Below are 22,718 nucleotides of genomic sequence, written 5' to 3'. Positions count from 1 at the left end.
TCAGCTTTATTGGTGTCCAAGGTCATGTGACATCACTTCCTGATGTGATACCACTTCCTGTGAGGTCTTTGAATATGGCTCGCCGGCCCACTGGGTGATTAAAAAGTTCATGATCCAGCCCCACATTCAAAAAGGCTGGACACCCCTGTGCTAGACTGAGCTAAGTGACACACATTTCAGAGCCCCAGGAAGGATTCCAAAGGTTATAAGAGTATTAAACTTCATAGATGTGGGTGCAACCTCTTAATTAAGATGTCCTAGGCCTCTAAATCCTGGAATCTGTAAGGAAAGAGGGGCAGGGGACAGAGGAGACTGAATAGGCCCTCATCACATATTCTCTCCCTTAACATAAGTTCCGTGTCACTGTGAGATACAGAACATTGGGTTAAATGAACCTGCTGTCAAATCCAGTATGGCATTTCTTATGTTCCTATTAAGGTTTTATTTGCAAGGTATTGCATTGCCTATTTTGCCAGCTCTGAACTTTTTGCTTGGGTTGGCAATAGCTCTGTGGTATGGTGGCAGAACAGAAGTGCGCCACCCTACGCAATACTGTGAGACATACCTCACTTACTCTTCCCCCCTCCCCCCCTTATTAGCCACAGGCATGAGATAATAGAAAAACAATAATAATTGCGACTGTGACCTCCCTCAGGTTAATTTTGTGTGTTGATGTTCTTCCATTTTCTCAGAAAAATAAAGTACTGTGTCCTTACACAAAGAAACAAAATAGTAGTAACAGGAGTTATGCTAACATCAGTCAGACCCTTACAACTCCATTTCAAAAAGAAGATATTTATTTTTGCAGCTACGGTTTTGTTCCTACAACCAATTGTGGAGTGAACTGTTGACTTGAGAACATAATAAACTACCTGCTTTGTAGTGCAGATTTCATAGGTCAGGTGGTTAGCTGTCTGAATTCAATTATCTGTGTCTGTTATTGATTACAGCTACAAAAGTGGCTAATACACAGAGAAGAATTACCATTAGACAGGTTTCTCTCGCTCTCTACCGGAAAACAGCTATGTAGAGAACACAGGTATGCCTGTTGTAAGCATGGAGAAACTTCTGTGGATAGGAAGAAAGGGAATATATACTACAGTCTCCACTTTCTCCCTTCAGCTGTTTAAGTGGCATTTCTTCTCCATTTTCACTCCTGTCCATGATGAATGGCACAGATAGCTTTGTGAAGAATCTAGCCCTATTTCCATTTCACACAGAGGATTTTTAGAACTGGAGTGCTGAAGTCAGCCAAGAAATACTCTCCCAACTGGAGTGACATTGAGCAAAGTATGCTACATTAAGTAACTGTTTCCAAGAGCCCTGTGTGTTGAAAGATGAAACTAGCAGGAGGGCTGTGGTTCTTGAATAAAAGTGTTCAAAAAACCATTAAATCTCTGCTACTGCTTTTACTGACAAATGAAAGTATTAAGAAGAGGAGCAGTAAGTATAATCTCAGATGTCTGAAAGGATGCAGTGTCTGTTCCAGATTTAAAAATAGTCAAGCTAATGACTAGCATATTGGAGGGAAGACAGAAAGACTGAATCTGACCAGCATGCAAGAATTACAAATGAGAACATCCATACTAACCAATAATTTACAAGCAAGTCTCCATTGGAGGTAAATTAATCTTAGAGTCTTAGTGCTGGGCCTTTCATCTTTACACATTTTACAAAAAGAAATAGTATTGATTGAAGTTGATGGCTTGGTAGGCCTGGAGGTTAAAATCCTCTTTATCCAAAAAAAAGATAGAGTTGAACAGCAGCAGTAGAAGCTTTCTTACATTGCCTTGCAAATGTGATACAACCATGAGCTGGAGAGACTATGTCAGAGGGCAGATGTATCTTCATGTCCACTCATTCTTTGTCTACTACCCTGAGAATGCAAATGAGCTGCCAATTAAGAAAAATTTGCAAGATATTTTGCTGACCTCACATTCCACAAGAACAGTCATGAGACATGTCATTATATGGAGTACAGATACAGGGTTGTTAATTTATTTGCTTGGATTAGCTGAGACTAGGAACGAGGGGTTTCTTTCTTTGTGAGGCGTTAGTAGCTGTTTACAGCTGTGGTATTACAGTACTGAAGAGGAAATCAGACTCGGCTATCAAATAAAATGTTTTCTGAAAACAGGACTACTAAGTGTTGTACAGACTAGAGGTTCTGTTCTTGTAGAACTGTCCACTGAGTTCATTCATCCAATGCTCCTTTTGTATTTATAAGCCATTATTCTTCTGGTACCCTCAAGTGCACAAGTCAGATAGTGCTAGTTGTACTGGTCTGATGCTCATTTTTCTAGCTCTTTTGTGTTTAGATACACCGTATGTACCCAAATCCAAGATGACTTTGAGTTTAAGATGACTCCTACCCCCAGAATTAGATTCTATACATGGAAAATTATGAATTTCTCATACTTTTCCATATAAAGAATCTAATTATTGGAGGGTTGTCTTAAATTCATCCTTCCCCTACTGCTGCAGGGAAAGCAGCAACAGGAGGGCAAGCAGTGGGGAGGCAAGTGGCAGGGGGCAGGCAGCCTGGCCCTGGACTCTTCTCTCCCTGCATCTTGTCACCATGCCATTTGCTGCCCTTATCAACCCCATGCTTACCCCTCAACCCACACCTTGTCTCCCCTGCACACACATACTCCTCCCTCCTGCCTGCTCCTGCCTGCTTGCCCCACAACCTTTGCTCGCCCCCCCCCCCCTTCTGCCGCACACTGCACTCTCAGGTCGTTCTGTGCTGGGTCCCTGGCCCATCAGGGAGCAGTGCAGGATCCAGCGCACAGTCAGAGAGCAGCAGGGGAATCATTGTAGAGCCAGGGAACAGTGAGGTAAATCAGCCCGGAGCCAAAGAGCAGCAAGACCCAGAACTGATTCTTTTATCACTCTAGCTGCATGCTGGGTCCTGCTGCTCTCTGGCTCCACGCTGATTCCCTAGCTGCTTTCTAGCTCCCTGCTGAGTCAGGGAGCCGTAGGAGAATCAGCCCAAGTCAGAGAGCAGCGAGACCCAGCATGCAGCTAGAGAGTGGTAGGGGAATTAGCATTAGATCTCGGGCTGCTCCATCTCCAGGGCTCCCTGGCTCAGCAGGAAACTTGAGAGCAACAAGGGAATCAGCCCTGAGCCAGCACTCCCTGCAGGTACTGCAAGCTAAGATGAGGCTTCATCTTCCCCAGGATGAATCAGGAGAAAATGTCTTGGAATCAAATAAATACAATAGTAATGCTGCTTCAGCCAGTGTTATACTATACCACAGTGTACGCCTCTAGGGCAGACTATCAGGGTATGTCTGCACTGTGCTGGGCAGTGCTCAGAAGTGCCATCATGAAAACAAGCTATACCCTCTCCTGCTCTCCACACGCTTTGTGCAAAAAAAGTGCAATGGAGATGCTATTTGCCAAGGACTCTTAGGCCCCTGCCACACATTACACTGAAGATGTCATTAACCAGTTAATCACATCTCAAGTTGGGACCCAGTTACACATTCAATCAATTAATGGTGTGATACATCAAGGAATAAGCTACAAAGTTATTCCACAAAAAATGGTTTCTATCACACCACTAATTGAACATGTAGTCTAGTGTGCTCCTGTGGCTGACAGCCCCATCAGCTGATCAGAGCTCCCAGCTGGAGGGGAGCACCATGCACCCCTGAGGCTGAGAAACCTGGGTCAGCTGAACCTGGCTCCCAAGGGTGCACCCACAGCTGGGAGCCCCATCAGCTGTGAGAGCTTGTTACCTGCTGGTGGAGGGGGAGCCTGGGATCCCATCAGCAATAAGGGCAGTGGGATCTGATGCACAATCCAACAGTCACTCCTCCTGCCATGCATATGTGACATGACAGGAAGCACAATTGTGCGGATCATGCATGAGATCCCATTGCATCTTTACCTGCACTTCTGGAGGGGTCCTTAGGCCTAGGTGTGCTTAAAAAGCGTGAGGGTGGGGCATGTTTCTATAGTTGCCCTACTGAGCACTGTCCAAGACAGTGCAGATGTGCCCACAGTGTTTTGCCCTGAGGTTGTCAAAGAAATACTTTTGTAGATAGCCCACCACCAGGCATTCTTAAGACAGCCCAAATATGTCCCTCTCTTCTCTGCCCCTTTTTTGTTGGAGACGGTTCTGCCAACTGTCAGACCTCTTCATTATTTATTCTTTTAGTCCATTTTACTGAAAATGAATTGTGTATTGATGTCTTTTGAAAGCTGTTCAGTTTGCATTGGCTGTGCTTACTATTGTTCCAGCGTTCTGCTCCATATAGGGAGGATGCTTATGATGCTGCTTCTAAATATCTTAAGTTTGGAGTTCCTGCTAATCAGACTAGACTTCCCTACCTTATAGAGGGTTTTTTTTTTAAATACTTGCTTTTAAAGAGTTTGAACCCTATATCACATGCAGTCACCACCGTCATGACTAATGCCTACAGAGATAAGTAAATGTATTAGCCATTTTTAAGGCTTCACCTTCCAAATAGATAAAATCATTAGGTAAATTAATTTTCGTAATGACCATCTTTGATTTATTAATAATAAGACCTTTTTGCCTGGCAGAATTTGCAAGACCATCTGTCTTTCTGATGACTAATGGCTACAAATTCAATGAAGTGTTATGAAAAAGAAAACACTGAGCTAGACTCAGACCTGCCATTACCACGCATAGCTTCATTACTTGGTCCTTCCATTTATTACACACTTTGTTAAGATAGTGTAATCCTACGGGGGTGGAAAATACCACTAGCATTATTCCTTTCAGAGCCATCAGCATTTCTAGTCAGTGCTTCTTGTTTTTTAATACATGGGTTTATAATTTGACTCTACCTCTGGGCTGCAGCTTGGTATGCATAGGCAGCCAGGGAGTAGAACTTTTTTATCCCCAAAAGAGAAAGATCCAAATAGTTCTAAACTTTTAAACATGTTTTAGTATTTAAAAAATAGCTAAATATGTGCAGATATGGTGGGCAAAAACTTTATTACACAGAGGAGAGACAGTTTATCATGTCCAGTGGGTTGCAGAAGTCTGTCCAAAAAAAATTATAGAAGACTTGATCGGGGATTTGTTAATATAACAGTAAGCCTTACAAGCATTGCATATTACTAAGCATACTGCAGAGATGGTGGGCCCCATAAGGTTAAACACTATTTGTGATCTTAACCTCACTTTAATCATGGCACCCTCTGTGTAAGCAAATGGTGTTACACAAGCATAAAACTGGTGTAAAATCCAAATCTAACCCAAGACAGGGAACAGGTTACTCAGAGAGGTTGTGGACTCTCCATCTTTGGAGGTTTTTAAGATCTGGGTAAACTAAGGCTTGGCTGGGATGATATAGATGAGGATGGTCCTCCTTTTGAGCAGGGGGTTGGACTAGATGACCTTCCAAGGTCCCTTCCAACCCTCATTTTCTATGATTCTATGAAGACTGCCTTCAGCTACCTGGTGAGTACAACTGCATAGCCTGTAGTGTGGCATCTTGCTCTATGAATTGGATTTTAAACACTAAAAAGACTGGTAGCATTAATAATGTATTGTTCAAGAATATTAAGTGTTTTCTTTGTATCACTATAACAGAGTGACATAGCTTACAGAGAAAGACCTCCCAGAAATGGAAGAAACTGTAATACAATAATTGACCTTAAATCATTCATAGAAGCATTAAGTAGAGGGCCTGTTAGATTTCCTGCATGGTGTTAAGTGCTTCTCATGTCATAGCCAGGAAGAACAGGTGATGGTTATCTGCCTGGAAGTTAAATCACAGTAGAGTGATAAGTACAATGCAATGCTGGGAGTTGGTTCCTGGCTGTGACACAGTTAAAAAGATTCAGGGAGAGAATCATATAGGGTGCTGAATCATCAGGAACAAATTTTAATGCAGCCTTAGCCAAGGAGCAAAAGGAGATGTATGAAGTTACTCTCCCATCCCTAGCATTTGCTCCTTAGTGCACTTTGAACTGTTGCTGTCTGTGTAGAGACAGAACATCAACTTTCAGGACACATTTCAGAAACCATGAATACACTTGAAAAATAGAACATAAAGCCTGCACAAAAAAATTTATCTTACAAAGGACATATAGTTCCCAGTTAACCTGTGCAGAATAGTAATTAATTCAGAAATGGATCTCTGCTATAGAATGTGATGTCTTAAGAATGTATATGAAGTTTTGGGGAAAAAATAACACTTTTTCTTTTTTCTCCAGATGTTCTTACAGCAGCCAACAGTAACCCTGAGCTTTAGCAATGCACAGCAGCCAGATCCTCAGCAGTTACAGCCAAGGTCAGGGGTCATCTCTCAGCAGCAGCTTCTCCCCAGTCCTCAACTCCAAGGGCAAATGACGTCTTCTCAAACAGCAAGCCAGCAAATCCTAAGAGAGGGGAGTGTGATATCAAGCCAGGTAAACATTTTATTTGAATGAAATGCATGTAGCACGAATGTACTAAATCACTACTGAATGATCACATAAAAAACCACGTCACTGCTATAAATAAAATGTGGGTCCCTTTTCATCTTTCTTTCTTCTTGAACAAAGGCTTCTTCCCACAGGTTTTCAACATTAAGAACTGTCTTTCTTTCTTTTTTTTAAGATCTAAACCAGAACATTATGCAGCCAGATGTTTCATTTTTAGAACAGAATAGAGCATGTGTTAGGAACTGTAAATTACTTGTTTTCCTTTAATTGTTCATGAAAGATGTCAGACTGGGAGCCTGGACAGCAGTCCATCTTTCCCAACACCCTCTCAAAAATGTGCCTCAGCACTGTCCTTGAGAATATTTGCTCTGTGTGCCCATTCAGTTCTGGCCACAGGTTGCCAACACAGCTGATATATTTCCAGTAGTGTTGGTGTATCAATAGTATGTGGGACTTGCACAAAAGAAACTGAACTGAGATCTCCAGTTCACAAATGTAACTGACTCCAGCACAGAGAAGTAAAGTTCAGCTCTGAGTATTAACAGTTGAAGGCAGTGAAGCTGTGACTATGCTCAGCACAGATTTGTTCTCCTTTTTGCAGATTTTTTGGAGTATTTCCATTTTTCCTATTTCAACACAACTCAGCACACTTCCCTTTACAAAATTCATCCCTAATTCTTGCTAGCCTGATCTTGCAGTTCAATGAACAACATACTTACAGCCTTATCTTCAGACGAGTCACCCTTTTCAAGTAAAATGTTACTGTGTATTGTAAATAGTTTTGTAAAAAACTTACACTTAATAAGGTTTATCACAATTTATGATTTTTTATGACAAGGGTTATAACTGCTATATAACTGTTATATATCTTCTAACTGCCTTTCTGGCTCCTTAGAGTCATCTTTATCTCAAAAACTGCTCCACAGAATTAAAGGGCCTGCTTTGTTTTCATATACATTGAGTTCAGAGTCAAGTATTCTGCAGGCAAGTAAAATAAAAGGGTGCAACACTGTACAAGAAAGGTATAATGGATTACAAAATATTACAATGTGTCTAGCAACTGCCTCCCACATGTACAGACACACCCAAGATTGAATCATTAAGGTGATACTTTTCTTACAAGACAAAACTATATTTTAAAGTTTTTTCTCTAAAAACTGGTCATAGATTACCACCTATGTTTTCTCACCCATTTTCCCTTTGCTTCCTGTCATTTTCCTATGCAATTGCATTCAGACCATGGTCTGTCCCTAGATGTCCAAAAACAGTTATCATTGGTGTTTCGATTTACATTTTAAAAGTTCATTAAAAATCTTTTCTAGGGTCAGAAGTCAATTCGAAGCGTGCAGATGGGACAAAGCAGCAGTCATTCATCCAGTGGCTTAGCTTCACAATTCAGCACCTCTGCATTGCTCTCACAGGCTGTGAACATGGCTCCACCTGCTGCTGTAACCCAGGATAGCAGTCCATGTCATGCCAGTCCAGATTTCAGCCATGACCGACAACTAAGGTAAATGGTTTTTAACTAACTGAATGATTTTGTCTTGAAGCCAGAGCTGTGCATTTGCACCTGGGCAACACAGATCAGGATTTGGAGCACTAAGGGAATGGGAAGTGAGAGGTACTTTCATTATGACTTACATAAACCAAAGCTTTATAAAAAAAGCAGATTAAACAAACCAATAGGCCATTTGGCCTAGCCCATGACTTAGGGTGTGTGTTCATGCTGTAGAGTGAGGGTGAGTAGTAATACAAATCCCTTCCTTCTCAAAATGTATTTTTAGGCACAGCCCTGAGCAAGGGATAGGATATTATCTACTAGACCCTGGGAGTAGTAACTCCAGCAGGCTGTGTACCACCGAGACATGGAGGGGTAGGTTGTAGTGTTGTCGGTCTAAGGACATAGGCAGACAGGGTTCCTTGGGTAAATCTGATACCTTTTATTAGACCAGCTCAAATAATTGCAAAGAAGAATGTTTCCAAGTATTTGAGTTGGTCTAACAAAAGATACTGGATTTACCCAAAGAAGCTTGTCTGCCTCTAAGACAGAGAGTCATAGTCTACTGGTAGTCCAGCTAACTGCACTTTATCATGCATCAGCAGATGCATGGCAAACAGAACCAAGGAGGTGATACTTCCCCTCTATCGGGCACTGGTCAGACCGCAGTTGGAGTGCTGTGCCCAGTTTTGGGCGCCACACTTTAAGAGGGATGTGGATAACCTGGAGAGGGTCCAGAGAAGGGCCACTCGTATGGGTAAGGGCTTGCAGGCCAAGCCCTACGAGGAAAGACTAGGGCACCTGGACCTCTTCAACCTCCGCAAGAGAAGGTTGAGAGGCGACCTTGTGGCTGCCTATAAATTCATCATGGGGGCGCAGAAGGGAATTGGTGAGGCTCTACTCACCAAGACGCCCCTGGGAGTTACAAGGAATCATGGCCATAAGCTAGCAGAGAGCAGATTTAGACTGGACATTAGGAAGAACTTCTTCACAGTTAGAGTGGCCAAAATCTGGAATAGGCTCCCAAGGGAGGTGGTGCTCTCCCCTACCCTGGGGGTCTTCAAGAGGAGGTTGGACAGGCATCTGGCTAGGGTCATCTGAACCCAGCACACTTTCCTGCCTGTGCAGGAGATCGGACTCGATGATCTATTGAGGTCCCTTCCAACCCTAATATCCATGAATCTATGAAACAGTAGAAAACGTTCCTTTCCCTGGGCAAGAGAGAAGAAAGGATGGCATTGCGCCATCCTTTGAGGGGTGTCTTTGAGGCACCCAGCCTGCTAGGCTAGTTCTAGGTAAAGCATCTTTTACCCTACCCCTTGCTTGGACTGTACCTAAAGATACAGTCCAGGCACAAGAATTTCATTTTCTAAGCAATTACTTCTGACAGTCCCAGACATGCAAATGATTAATTTTGAATCTAGCATACATGATCCAATTGCCTGATTGCCTGTCTGGCCTGTATGTGGGATTCCTAGCAGTATGCTTTACACTGGTGCTGAGATATCTTCGATTTCCCGACTTGGATGACTGATCAAGGACAACACTCTGACATGTATCAGAAGATCAGTGTCAGAGTCAGTAGGGTTCATGATAAATTTCCCCAGATCTCAGGAGACAATTAGAATATGTGGAAGCCGTGCTAGACACAGCTCTATTCAAAGCCTTCCCCGGAGCAGGAGCCTAACATTACCAGGCTGGCAGAAAGTATACTACTGATAAGCAAGAGCAAGGAGGTAATGGCTTGAATTTTGGTATGAATGAGGTTACCCCTGTAACTGTATTCATGTGATGTGTCTCCATATGAATGCAAGCAACATGGGGGGCATCTTGAATCCTGTGTGGTTAATAGACAATTGCTTAGCCTCTTTGGTTTGATGTCAGTACTGGTGCAGTATGAAGTTAGGAGTGGACCTTTGTTTGCCTCTGGGCAAAGGCATAGTAATCTCAGGTGAGATCAGCCTGGGTGGGATCAGGAGCACATGTATGGAACATGGGTAGGAGCTCCTGAGTTTTTAGCCTGTGTACAGCATGAAAGTGTAGGCTAAAATCAGTGGCCCCAGGGAATGCCAAGCCAGAAAGTGACTCCAGGTCTTCTGACTTGTGGCTTGTTCCCCACCCTCAAAACCATTCGTCCTTCTTCAGAATATGCCATTTGTTCATTGTTTTGTTAGAGTAATATCATTTCTCCTCTTTTCCATGTGCAAGACTGTTGCTCAGTCAACCTATTCAACCAATGATGCCTGGTTCCTGTAATGCAAGACATTCTTCAGATGTCAGTGCAGCTGGATCCCAGGCTAAGTATGTTACTGAAAAATAAAGCACCATAGTGATTTTGAAGGGAGATGACCTTGAAGATAGAAATCTACTAGTGTTAGTAAACATCACTAGTGTCCTCAGGCATTTATACACATACCTTTTTGTCCCGTGACGTGCCGGAGATCTGCCGCTTGCAGTTGTATAAGCGGCGAAATGCATGTCAGTGCACAGAAAATTGCAGCAGTGAGCTTTTGAACTGAAGTACCTTTGAGGTGTTTTAGTTCAAAAGCACGCCGCCACCATTTTCTCAGTGCTGGCATGCATTTCACCACTTACACAACTACAAGCATTGCAGCACCAGGCACTTTTCAAACCACCCAGCGCTGCAGCGCGCACACATGTAAAAATGCTGTTAGTGTGCTGATGCTGACTCTCAATGCCAACCTTGCTGTACTTGGCCAGTTCACTATATAAAATTGCTACTATGAGAAATAGAATGTGCCAGTGGGGTTTAGACAAATGATGAAAAAAGACCCTTTTTATTTCTCTCTCACACTACTTACATCAATGATGTTTCTGATCCACCAAAGCTTAGTGAAAAAGAAAACGTATTAAGCATTTGACCTCTGTTTCAGTGCTGACCTACTGGAAATTGAGGGCTTGATCTCTCATGCTAGTGCAGTGATTCTCAGTTTAGAGTGCCATGGCACCCTGAGTTCTATGAAATCCTTTTCAATGTGCTGCGGGCTTCTGCACAACATTAGCACCGTCGAGTATGCAAACACTTACACGATTCACAAGATAAACCCAGAGATTTCAAATAGGAATCTATAGCATCAAAACCATTCTGCACAGTTGTGGTCTTGCTAAGTTCTCTGCAGCAGAATAATTGCTTTATTATTTTTTGTAGTCAGTGAGTGAAAGCTGAGAGCTGGCATTTTCCAAGAGGTGCCTCGAGTCTAATGAGGTTGAGAACCACTGCTTTAGTATGACACCAGTGTAACTCTGGGTGCAGACAGAAGTGACAATTTTTACCTGATCTGGACACAGAAAGCTGCCTATCTCTGTGACCAATCACAAACATACGACTGCAGACAGCTTCAAAAATGAACAATCAGGTGAAAATCTGAACCCTCATTGCATAACTTGGGCAGTAGTAACCAGCAGCACACTTATAAGATAGGAAACTCCCTTCCTGAGGCAGAAAGGGATCTTGGAGTCATTACTGACTCCAAGATGAACATGGGTCAACAATGCGAGGTCACGGTTGGCAGGGCTAGCCGGACCTTGTCATGCATCCACAGGTGCATCTCTAGCAGGGACAAGGAGGTGATCCTCCCCCTCTACGTGACACTGGTCAAGCCACAGCTGGAGTACTGTGTCCAGTTCTGTGCGCCCCACTTCAGGAGGGATGTGGACAGCATTGAGAGAATCCAGAGGAGAGCCACCCACATGATCCAGGGACAACAGGGCAGACCCTACAATGAGAGACTGGGGGACCTGAACCTGTTCAGCCTTCACAAGCGAACGCTGAGGGGGAACCTGGTGACAGTCTATAAATTCACTTGGGGGGACCAGAAGGGTTTAGGGGAGACACTGTTTCCCCTAGCGCCCCCTGGCATAACAAGGAATAACGGCCACAAGTTGTTGGAGAGTAGGTTTAGATTAGACATCCATAAGAACTACTTCACAGTTAGGGCAGCTAGGATCTGGAGCCAACTTCCAAGGGAAGTGGTGCTGGCTCCTACCTTGGGGGTCTTTAAGAGAAGGCTTGATGCCTACCTGGCTGGGATCATTTGAGCCCAGTTTTTTTTCTCCTGCCCTGGCAGGGGGTCAGACTTGAAGATCTATAAGGTCCCTTCTGATCCTACTTCTATGATTCGATGATTCTATGATAAAGGGTCAGATGAAGACGTTTCAAAACAGAGCATCTTCTGTAACTTCTGTCTGTGCTGCCTGCCAACCTTGAGCTGTTTTCAGAATGGGAGTGGGGAAAGAAAGCGGAGGGAGTTCAGTCTGAGGTTTTTTCAGACCTTGCTGGAGGATGGGGTGGGTGAGTTGGCCCAAAAAAGAAAAAGTGTTATTACTATTGAATCTAGCATACATGATCCAATTGCCAGGTTGGGGGGGGCATTAATTAACCTGCCCCACCCTCCAGCACTGGCTGGGGAACCCCTAGAACCAGCTCCGTCTTCTTCCTTTCCCCCCTCCCATTCTTAAACAGAGACATGCTGGGAGGGAGCAGGGACCATTGGTAGGGGAAACCAGCTGCAGGCAGGTAGTCAGCAGCTAGATTCCTCTCCCTTCTGGAACCAACAGTGAACTTCTGTTTTTTCCAGGGGATCATTGCAACTCAGAATGTTGCCTACAAATCATTCTCAGTTACAGCGGGCAGCTGCACTTCTGTCTGCACCGTCTATTGACCTCAGTAATCTCATTAGCTTTTAGAAGATAAGCAAAGTTAGGCTTGGTTAGTAACAGCTCTCTTGTCCTTTTACAACAAGCCTGAAGAAAGAGAAGGGCTCAGAAGTACCTCCCAGGAGCAGACTGGGAACAGAGGTGTGATGCTTGAGTCACAGTCTTGTTTCTAACCCTTTCCTTCTCCTCTGGACCATTCCAGTTATCTTGCTTTAAGGGAGTGGTGCTCAAACTTCCTGCCCCCATGGGCTGGATAAGTGGCATGGGGTTAGTGCACAGGCCAGATCCCATGTGAGGTTGCCACATGGGGTTATACTGGTCAGTCCAGTATACTGCCTGGCCCTGTGTGCCAGATGTACCTTCTTGTAGGCCTGACCCCATGGCTGGTCTGACTCTGTGTACTGATGTGGATCCAGCTGTGTGCTGGCACAACCCTGCATGCCCAATCAGGCCATAGAGTGACCCTGAGTGCCAGCCTAGCAATGTGCTGGTGCTGGTGCAAGACCAACACAGGACCACGTTATCTGGCCCACAAGGCTCCACTCAGGTCCAGAAATTTGACAATAGGGAAGCAGCAGTTAACACTGCTACCACTACCCAGCTGCCAAATTTCCAGATCATGGGGAGCCTCGTGGGCTGGGTGATATGTCTCCATGGGCTGGATCTGACCTGTGGACCAGAGGTTGAGAACTGGTGCTTTAAGATGACCCCAGCAGAATTGGAGATGCTTATGTAAAACCAAGGAACTGCAAGGATTTAAGTAGATACTTCATTATATGGCATTCTAACCTCTGTTTCAGTCATTAGCCAGTGCACCCGCAAGGTGTGGTGGGGAACAGACACATTGTCTTTTAAGTGAAACTGAGGGCCTAGTCATTAAAGGTCCCAAGAGGCTTTATTGAAAGTAAGGATGATCCTGTATCCTGCCAGAACATCTTTCTTGGAAACTTAACTGAAAGCTGTTTATTCTTCACTTCTTTTATTTAGATACTCTCAAAACCAACAAATGTTTCAAAATCTGGAAGTACAGACTTCCAGCAGTGGCTCGCCAATAGTATTGATGGGACAAGCGATATTACACCAAGGGTTCTCTGCAACACAGCCTTCTCAGCCATCCTCTCTGCAACCTATGCAACTCCAGCATCAACAGCATCAGCAGCAACGCTACCTTCAGGTAGGGTGAAATAGAAGAGATAAGACGCAAAGTATATGAATGCAACAGTAGTGTGAAAAGTAGTAAGGAACACAGCATTTTGAGAAGGTCAAATGGGACCAGCCCATTGTCTTACACACAAGTATTAGGGAAATGGATTCAGCACTTAGAATATTATGGGAGCTTTTCAAATGCATCAGTGTAGCAGCTAGCACTATCAGAGTATGTTAAAAATTATTCTAGTGTTAACCCAAAGTGTATTGAAAGGGCATTTAGTGTCAGAAAACTGCACTCAGGGGGGTTTACATATTAGTGTCCCATTGATTCTATAAATATTTCTTAGCTTACATGTCAAAAGATTGTTTTTCTGACTGCCAGTACCTTCCACGTAAAATCAGAAATGAACATTCAGGTTTTCTTTTTTTCACTCTTGTATGCTATCGTGTCCTGCAACAAAGTTTCTGAAGTTGAAATTTGGATGGCAGTGTAGTTGTTGAGACTCTGCTCAAAACAGAATTTAGCCACCTAAGTGCTACTCTACTAACAGGAATAAGCCAATACACTTGTGCCAGTACAGTTAGAAAATATATACTTGCAAGAAGTAGATATGCCACATAGGAATGTATTGTTTTTATATATGCATGTTCTCACCGTAATGTTAAGTACAAAGGTACTAAGCTTGAAAAGGCAGAGTTTAGTTTTTAGTTTCATCAGTTTGGTTATCCCCATACAGTTTTAAGATTTTGAAAAGGCTTTAAATAAATACAGCTGTTACTCTCAGGTCCAATTCCCACAGACGTCTTAAGAGGTGTCAGAATTTTATGTATAATGGTAAAGTGCATGGGGGAAAAAAGAGCCAAAATAAAGCTTGTAAGCCAAATTCTACGCTTAACTCAGATCGGCAATGTCCACTGAGTGGAGTGGAAGAGTACAGAAATGACTGTTTATAAACATCAACTCACTTCATGTAGTATTTTTAGATGCATGTCAGGCAAAGGATTTCAATGGCAGCCAGTGTTAGAATGTGAATAACCACATCAGTACTTCAGCTAAAATTCCTGTATTAAATCCAAAACCCAATAGCAGTTGTGCAGTTATTTCAATACCTACTACACATTAGGTAAAAAAGTTACAATATTTATTAATGATCACATTCACACAGTATTTCTAGTTACAAGCATTTGCATTTTGCTTCTTCAGGAGGTAATACAGGCCAAAAAAATGGAGTTTATGGGGATAACCAAGCTGATGAAATACTTACAAAGACCCTGTGTTTCTTGCTCCATTTTATCCCTCTAGATTTCTCATTACATTATCATCTTCTGAGTGCCAGAAACTAATCAGACCTAGCCCAGAACTTCCACACATACCAATCTTGTTGTTCCCAGTACACATAACCTTCTTCTTACTTTCTTTATTCTTGGTGGTGTCCTTCTTGATGCCCCAGAGTCAACATTTGACTTACCAGTTTCCTTGCTATTGTTGCTGTTGTTTTGCTTTTTCACCTTCCTTTTCTTCTGTACTAGCATACTTATTGGTTTTCATAACAGAGGACTTATTTCTCAGACTTCATTCTACGTACACTAGCATTTTCACTATCTGTCTGTCTCTCTGGTTAAACTTTGGCTTCCTGAAAGACTGCCATGCTTGTACCTGATGTGATAAAACATCCCATCATCTATTGCATAATTATAGTATGTTTCATAATTCCTACAGTCAGAACCAGAGCATTTTATAGTGATGGGTAGGAGGTGAGGCATCAAGATTCCCAGGTTCTGTTTCCAACTCTGCCATAGTCTTCCTGAGTAATCTAAGACATTTTTCAGTGCCTGATCTACTTGCCTGCAAAATGGAAGGAGTACTAGCTGTTGTAAGTAGTAACTAGCTAACATTTGTAAATGCTCTCAGATCCTTGTTTAAAAGATGCTAAGGATTAACAAAGTATTATAGTTATTATTAAATAAATTGCCAAAAGAACAAAGAAATACTTCCGTCAGTATGCTTGTACAATGCCGTTGGATTGAACCAGACATGGATTAATCAGATACTCAAGTCAAATGCCAGTTTCTAAATCTTAGGTCAATATACTGTGCCTACTAGTGGATTTCCTCTTCCATGTGGACTCATAGCTTCTGTACTCCACTGTATTTCTTTCCACAGTGGAAATAGGCCTTCAACCTGAATAGGCATTCTGTTCCCATGGTAGATCTGTTTAAATAACTAAATCCCAGTTTTCGATTTTTTCCCTGTATTGCCTCCTGAAGAAGCAAAGTACAAAATAAGAGTGTAATGCCTGAAAAAGCCAGGTGACACAAAAAAAATGTTTAACCCAGAAAAGAACTATTCTCTGGGCTAATATAGTACATGTTGAAGTTCATGGGAGTCTTTCTGTTACCTTTAAAGACAGCTCAATTGAGCCTGTATAGCCTGATCCAAAACCTGATAAAATCACTGGAAAGACCCACTGATTTCAATGGCCTGTGATCAGACCCATATTGTAGACTGGAACTGATGGAAAAACAACTTCTGGGCTGTCAGACAGATTTCATTCCTCTTAAGGTCAATTGCAAAACTCCTCTTGACTCACATCATGCAGGACGAGGCCCTCTTAGCCAAGCTAACCAAACACCAAGTACACAGCCTGAAAATTATTTAACCTTAGAAATAACAGCCTGCAAACAAGGGACTTTTTCAACTAACCTTCAAATTAGGAAACGGGAGTTTTAGTTTGTAATTAAGTCAGATCATAGATGTGAACTGTGTTTTATCTGTAGGTGCAGACACCAAGTTCTTTGCACAATGAGCAGCCAGATTCTTTGCTCCTGCCCTCCTACTCGCAACAACAGAATAGCATGGGATACCATCAGACTCAGTCCCAGCAGCCACCACAGCAACAGCTTGCCCCCAGACGAACCAATAGCTTGTCAGACTCATCAAATTTACCACAGCCACTACGATAGGAGTCCCACTAGCACAATCAGTGCACGATTAGCTTTAACCAATGGGTGCATGGGACAAGAGAAGAAATGATGTTGTATGGATGGATTTGGCTTTTGCACAAGCATTTCCAAGTTCCATGATGGAAGCCGACCACAGAGTGCCAGCTGCAGCAGACAGTGCAATAGGAATGGTGCAGGATTCTGTTTGCACTCTTTCATTAATCTGCTACATGCTTTCATATGAACTGAGGAAAAATAAAATGAACGCTGTCCTGTGCAAACTCCCTCACTCTTCAGTGTGCATCAGGAGAAGATTCTTTACGGAAGAGCATTGTGAAAGCACACCGCTGGCTCCAAAAAACTGTGGACAGACACCTGAGGTACTTGGCATTCAGTTGAAACCAGTTCTTCTTTTACATATGAAAAGCACTGGGTCAAAGGTCTATTGAGGAGAGAACAAGAGATTATTTTTATTATGATTATTATTATTATTTTGCACAACTGCACACAAAACATAACCTAGGCACTTTCTGTAAAGAGAAGTTTGTTTCCTTATTCTGGTGGCCAAACTAGCACATCCAACAGAGCGGATAGCCCGGTCATTGTTAGAAGATGCTCTGCAATCCATCCCCCTTGACTTACACCCTGAAACCTAAAAGTATTAAGCAGTTTACCTTCCCTACTCTTTATAATGAGAAATAAAAAACACTGGACTGTTTCCTATTAACTTTGAGAATGGTGACTGCAAAGGAGATGTTAAAATATAAGCACAATCATACAGCACAGTTCCCGAATTCTAGTCAGGCTTTTGATCGTATGAAGTGGGGCCCCTCTGCAAATGAAACAGCCCGTTCACAGCAAGGATCTGAGGAATATGCACTGTGTTTTGGCCCATTGACTGGGGATGCTGCAAACTGTTACATATCTCTTTCATGATAACAATTAGGATTGAATTTTCCTTTGAAAAAAATGCACTTTTCGCTTTTTTGTATGTTTTATGTTGATATGTTTCTAAGAAAGATTTTATGTAATTATTAAATAAAAGTAGTGTATTGTACAGCTGTTGTAATAATGACCTATTTCTATATAAAATAAAATTATATGGAATTATGTGGAAATTATTTTGTATATGAAATATCAACTCATTTCACAAGTATAAAGGTTTTGCTTTGTGCTTCTTTTGTGAGTGGATATTTTGAATAAATTAATGAATCAGTAACATTTTTGTGGAAGGCGCTTATGCTGTATACATCTCCATATCCATTTTGTTTTTTCATTTAGTAATACACATTTGCATTTAGCTCAAGAGCAATATAAAATAGCTGAAAGGCGTTAGTGCAGAAGCTACGTATGTTTTCCTATAGCTGTTCAACTCTGTGATTCAGTTTAGGCTTGAAATACTTGCTGTAGCCTTGCAAGGTGCTTGATGTTGAATTAACAAGAAAAAACCCCATTCTGTCATATCTTTGTTTCACCGTAGACAACCAGAATAATACTGCTTAGGGAAGCTACAAAGGATAACAACAGTACGTGGTACTCAGAGGAACTGGTTCCAAATCAGGAAACAGTATTTCACTTAAAGGTCTCAAGGGACTGTGGGTTCATTAGGTGGTTACTGTAGAGCAGGTAATGAACACAAGACTGGAGAGTAGATGGGAGTCAACATCTACCTTTTCTCATCAAATCAAATCAGTCCGAGGCCTCTGCGACTGTTGGGGCACCTTAGATGCTGTGCATCATCAGTGATTCTTCAGGCAAAGTGACCTGGTGGTACCCATCCCCTCTCCAGGTATGGATGGCTGTAGGCTTACAGGGAGCTCATCTGCCCTTTGACAGGTTTTGCTTTTAGTCCTGCTGGGTCCCCACACACCCGACTCATCCAGGCTAGCCCAAGGTGGAGGCTCCAGTTTAGTTGCCAACAACCCAACCATGGCACAGGCTGTACTGGTTTGCATGGTACCAGATAACAAACCAAGAGAGGCCTGGCCTGACAGCACCCTTCCTCATACGCTGTCCCATTTCTCCAGGTGCTAACTAGACAATTTTGCCACAATGCACTCTCTGTCATGGGCTTATGCTATGCCAGGTCACCATTGCAGCAGTCATGCTGTACTACTGGATGATAATAGAGACATCTCTCCTACTGTTCTTGATTCCTGGAAGCAAGAAGAAGAATAAAAGGAGCAATTGCACCCAAGCACTTCTGGAAGCAGGAAGAGTAATGGAAGGAGCAATCACCTGACCATGAAGCAAAGCTAACATATCCCTTTTGTATGACAGTACTAAATTAACCATGTTTTGAAAGGGAAAAGGGTCACTCTCCCACTGCCCTGCTTTTGCCTGCTGTGAGCTGGTGGCAGAAATGGGCACCTCCCTCCATTTGGCAGTCGCAGCTGTGAAACCACCGCTGGAGCTGGCACCCTCCAGAACAACTGGCTGCGGAGGGAAGACATTACATGTGGCCTGGGCTTGTGGGTGACCTGGTTTCAGAGTCCCCGCTAAATCAGGCAGAGGTGTTTCCCATATCCTGGGTCAGTGCCCTGCCTTAGCAGGTGTTGGTTGTAGCAGAGTTGGTCTAAGAACATAGGCAGACAAGGTTCTTTGGGTAAATGTGATATCTTAGACCAACTAAATAGTTGGAAAAAATGGGGGTTTTTTTGCAAAAGCTTTCGGCTATAAACACTCTTCTTCAGGCAGAAAGAAAGTTTACAGTCCCTCTGTACTACTCTAGACTCTCCCTCTGCCTGAAGAAGGGCATTTGTGCCCATGCCTGAAAGCTTGCAAAGCTTTCCAACTATTTAGTTGATCTAATAATCAACTAAATATATCACATTTACCCAAAGAACCTTGTCTGACTTAGCAGTGATGAGGTGATGCTGTAGCCTGGCTTGTCTGGGATATTTGAGAAGCACCAAGTTTTTTTGAGTATGATGTTTCATTGAACCCAAGCCTGCATGGGTAGGAAAGACTCAGACCAGTTTTGGGGTATCGAATAGGGTTACCATACATCTGGGTTCTCCCGGATATGTCCTCTTTTTGAGTCCTCCTTATCTATGTCTGGGCAGGTTTTTCAAACTGAGCAAATGTCCGGGTTTTTGCTTTGCTCCGGTGATGGGAACAGGGGGAGAGATGATGGTAGGCAGGGAGCTGCAGGCAGGGAAGTGCACCTACACTCACCCTGGGAGCTGCAGGGAGGTAGGTCTGGGTTGGGGGGATGGGGCTGGGGATGTGGCAGAGCAGGGGGACAGAGTTGCCTCCCTCTCTGGTGGGGGAAGAGGGATGGGTGCCTTTTGAGGGCTGCGGCTGGGCCAGCACCACAGGGGCAGGTGCCCATACTTGTAGGGGCAGAGCAACCAGGAGACGCTGCAGGGGAGCAGGGGGAGATGGGCTGTGGCCAGGCTTCCCGGCTTGATGCAGCAGCCCCAACCCAGGGCCAAGTGTCACAAGCCCCCCCCACCCCCCACGTCCCTTCAGCCTGCACCAGGACCAGACTTGCTCCAAGGCCCTGTACCAGGCCAGGGGCAGTTAGGGCCCATGGGTCAGGAGGGGCAGTGGCAGCGCTGGGGGGAAGCAGGGGCAGCAAAGGCAACCAGCATGACCCAGGGGGCAGGGTACGGCACTTTGGGAGTGAGGGTCACTGGCACGGCTGGGCTCTGTAGACAGTCAGGCGTGAGGCACAGCAGCAGGGCTCGGGGGCTGTGGCTTGGGAGTGAGGGGCAACAGAATGGGCAAAAGCATGGGCATATCACTGCACCCCCCGTCATACTCCCCCACGCCCGCGGTCCTCTTTTCTTTTGGAAAAGCTGAAAACATGGTAACCCTAGCAGTGCTCTGCCCTTCCCAGTCCTGCTCTTTAATTGTTTGTCCCCCCTGGAAGTTTAAGAGCGGCCTACAGCCAATAAATGCCAAGTCAAGCAGCTGCCAGAACCCCGAGCCTGCAGCTCGGCACACAACCCCAGGCTCCACCCCTTAGCAGCGGAAGGGCAGGCTGCGCGCGCCGCCCCGGCCCGCAGCTCGCGGCACCCCGTCCAGCACAACGCTCCGAGGGGGCAGGGCTGGGAGGGAGGGCAAGAGAAGGAAGGGGCGCAGTACGCCTGCGCGGCGCGGAAGGAGAGGCGGAGGAGCCCAGGCAGGCGCACTGTGCGCCTTCCTGTCTTCCCTGCACCCGGAAGTAGCTCTTCTCTCCCCCCGCCCCCTCGCCGTGGTGCCTCCCACAATCCCCCGCGCCGGCCTTTCCGCCCCGTTCCCTTGCACGGTGAGGAGCTGACTCGGGGCCGCCGCCCCATCCGGCCCCATCCACCCCGCCGCCGCCCGCCCGTGGGGGGGGGCCCGCCCGGCTTCGTCCGCCCAAGGGACCCCGCTGTCGGGGGCACGGACATTTCCGCCCGGCGCGCTCGGGGGGCCGCTCCCCGCCCCAGCTGGGGCTGGGGCTGGGGCTGGACCTGGGCTGGGCTGGGCTGGGTTGGGGAGCACGGGACAGCTGGGAGGAGAGGAAGGGGTTGGGGGGCAGGCCTGTGGGGTTGTAGCGGGGCATGGGGTGTGACAAGCCAGCGTGTGTCTTGTAGCGCCGCAGCCGTGATGGCTCCAGCGAAGAAAGGCGGGGAGAAGAAGAAGGGGCGCTCGGCCATCAACGAGGTGGTGACACGGGAGTACACCATCAACGTGCACAAACGCATCCACGGCATGTGAGTGCCAGGCCCTTACTGGGTGGGCCCAGCGTTAAATGTTTCCTGTTGCAGGCAGGGATTGGGGTAGGACGTCCCCCAGCGGGGGGACATTGAGCTGTGCCTGTATGCAGAGTGCACAGCGCAGCAGGGCTGGGGAGCATGGATGTCCAGGGAAGCAGGAGTGTATTGTGCTAGGAGGGAAGCAGCACCTTCAGTGGCTGCACATGCAAGGGGTGCCTGTGGGTGAAGGTGCCCTGTTGGGTGTAGGAGCTCTGTATGTGCCCCATAGCCATCAGATGGGATAGGACCAGACCGAATTGTTTGATGACTCCTGAGAGTGCCCTGGGCCAGGCAGTTTGCAATGCAGTGCAGGGAGAGGATTTGGACTGGTGTTGTTGCCTCCCTGGGCTGCTCTTTGTCAACAGGTAGCTGCAGTCACGCAGGAGGAGGTATGGGTTTATTTTCAAAGCTGTCTGGAGGCAACTCACAGGCAAGGGCAGGGTAGCAACAGAGTGACCTTTTTCCCTTTCAAAACATGGATAATTTAGGACTCGTACAAAAGGGACATGCTGGCTTTGCCTCACGGTCAGGCAATTACTCCTTTTACTATTCTTTCTGCTTCTAAAAGTTGGGTTGTGAGGCTATGCATGCTTAGGATGTGGCAGGAGGTATAGAATTGCCTTCCCTCCTAGCATGAGAGCCATAGGGTTGGAAAGGACCTCAAGGGTCACCCAATCCAGCCTCTTCTACAGATGCAGGACTTGCTGTTCCTGTCCTATCCTATTCAAGCTGCTGCTTGAAAATTCCTCTCAGGGAGACTCCATGGCAACCCTGGGCAGCTTGTTCCACTGTCTTGCTATTTTTGCCATTAGGGTATTCACGAGATTTGATCTAAATCTTTTGCTATAGTTGAAACCCACTGCCTCTTGTGCTCAGTGGCAGGCCAACACTTTTTCCTCCCTGCCTTTGACAGCCTTTCAGATGTTTAACAAAATTCTAGCACATCCCTCCCTTTATCACCCTTTCTTCCAAACTACCTACTTTCACCTTTATTGCATTCATTGCTCGCTGCTTGGTACTTTTCTCTCTCTCTCTCTCTCTCTCTCTCTCTCTCTCTCTCTCAAATATGTTGCTGCATGCAGTCCTCAGTTGTGGCCTAACTATCACAGAGGGACCTGGTACTTTCACCACTGTCTTGCCTACAGTGCTCCTCTTGCTGCGTGCTCAAAAGTACATTTGATGGTTTCTAGGGTCGGAAGGGACCTGAGAAGATCATCTAGTCTGACCCCCTGCCATGGCAGGAAAGAGTACTGGGGTCAAACGACCCCAGCAAGGTGTTCATCTAACCTCCTCTTAAAAACCCCCAGGGTAGGAGC

The 22,718-nt window shown here is 45.0% G+C and overlaps 2 protein-coding genes across 3 annotated transcripts in view; both read left to right on the top strand.

Moving 5' to 3' along the window:
• NPAS2 (neuronal PAS domain protein 2) overlaps nt 1-17,894 on the top strand; it is a 92,931-nt gene extending 75,037 nt beyond the window's left edge. For both annotated transcript variants that reach the window (XM_019525428.1, XM_019525427.1), the window contains 5 exons: nt 6,199-6,393; nt 7,731-7,918; nt 10,115-10,207; nt 13,571-13,757; nt 16,511-17,894. In XM_019525428.1, coding sequence (XP_019380973.1) covers nt 6,199-6,393; nt 7,731-7,918; nt 10,115-10,207; nt 13,571-13,757; nt 16,511-16,696 — 849 coding nt within the window. In that variant the 3' untranslated portion in view covers nt 16,697-17,894. The remainder of the gene's footprint in view (nt 1-6,198; nt 6,394-7,730; nt 7,919-10,114; nt 10,208-13,570; nt 13,758-16,510) is intronic.
• Nucleotides 17,895-20,827: 2,933 nt separating this feature from the next.
• The window catches only part of RPL31 (ribosomal protein L31), a 6,220-nt gene continuing 4,329 nt past the window's right edge, over nt 20,828-22,718 (top strand). Inside the window, exons 1-2 of the mRNA XM_019524808.1 lie at nt 20,828-20,930; nt 21,241-21,360. Of these exons, the coding sequence (XP_019380353.1) occupies nt 21,254-21,360 (107 nt within the window). The 5' untranslated portion in view covers nt 20,828-20,930; nt 21,241-21,253. The remainder of the gene's footprint in view (nt 20,931-21,240; nt 21,361-22,718) is intronic.

This window comes from Gavialis gangeticus, unplaced genomic scaffold (genome assembly GCF_001723915.1).
Source record: "Gavialis gangeticus isolate Ggan-Ray unplaced genomic scaffold, GavGan_comp1, whole genome shotgun sequence".
Taxonomy (NCBI): Eukaryota; Metazoa; Chordata; order Crocodylia; family Gavialidae; genus Gavialis; species Gavialis gangeticus.
Note: the sequence above shows the minus strand (reverse complement) of the source record. Positions and strands in the feature narration are given on the sequence as shown.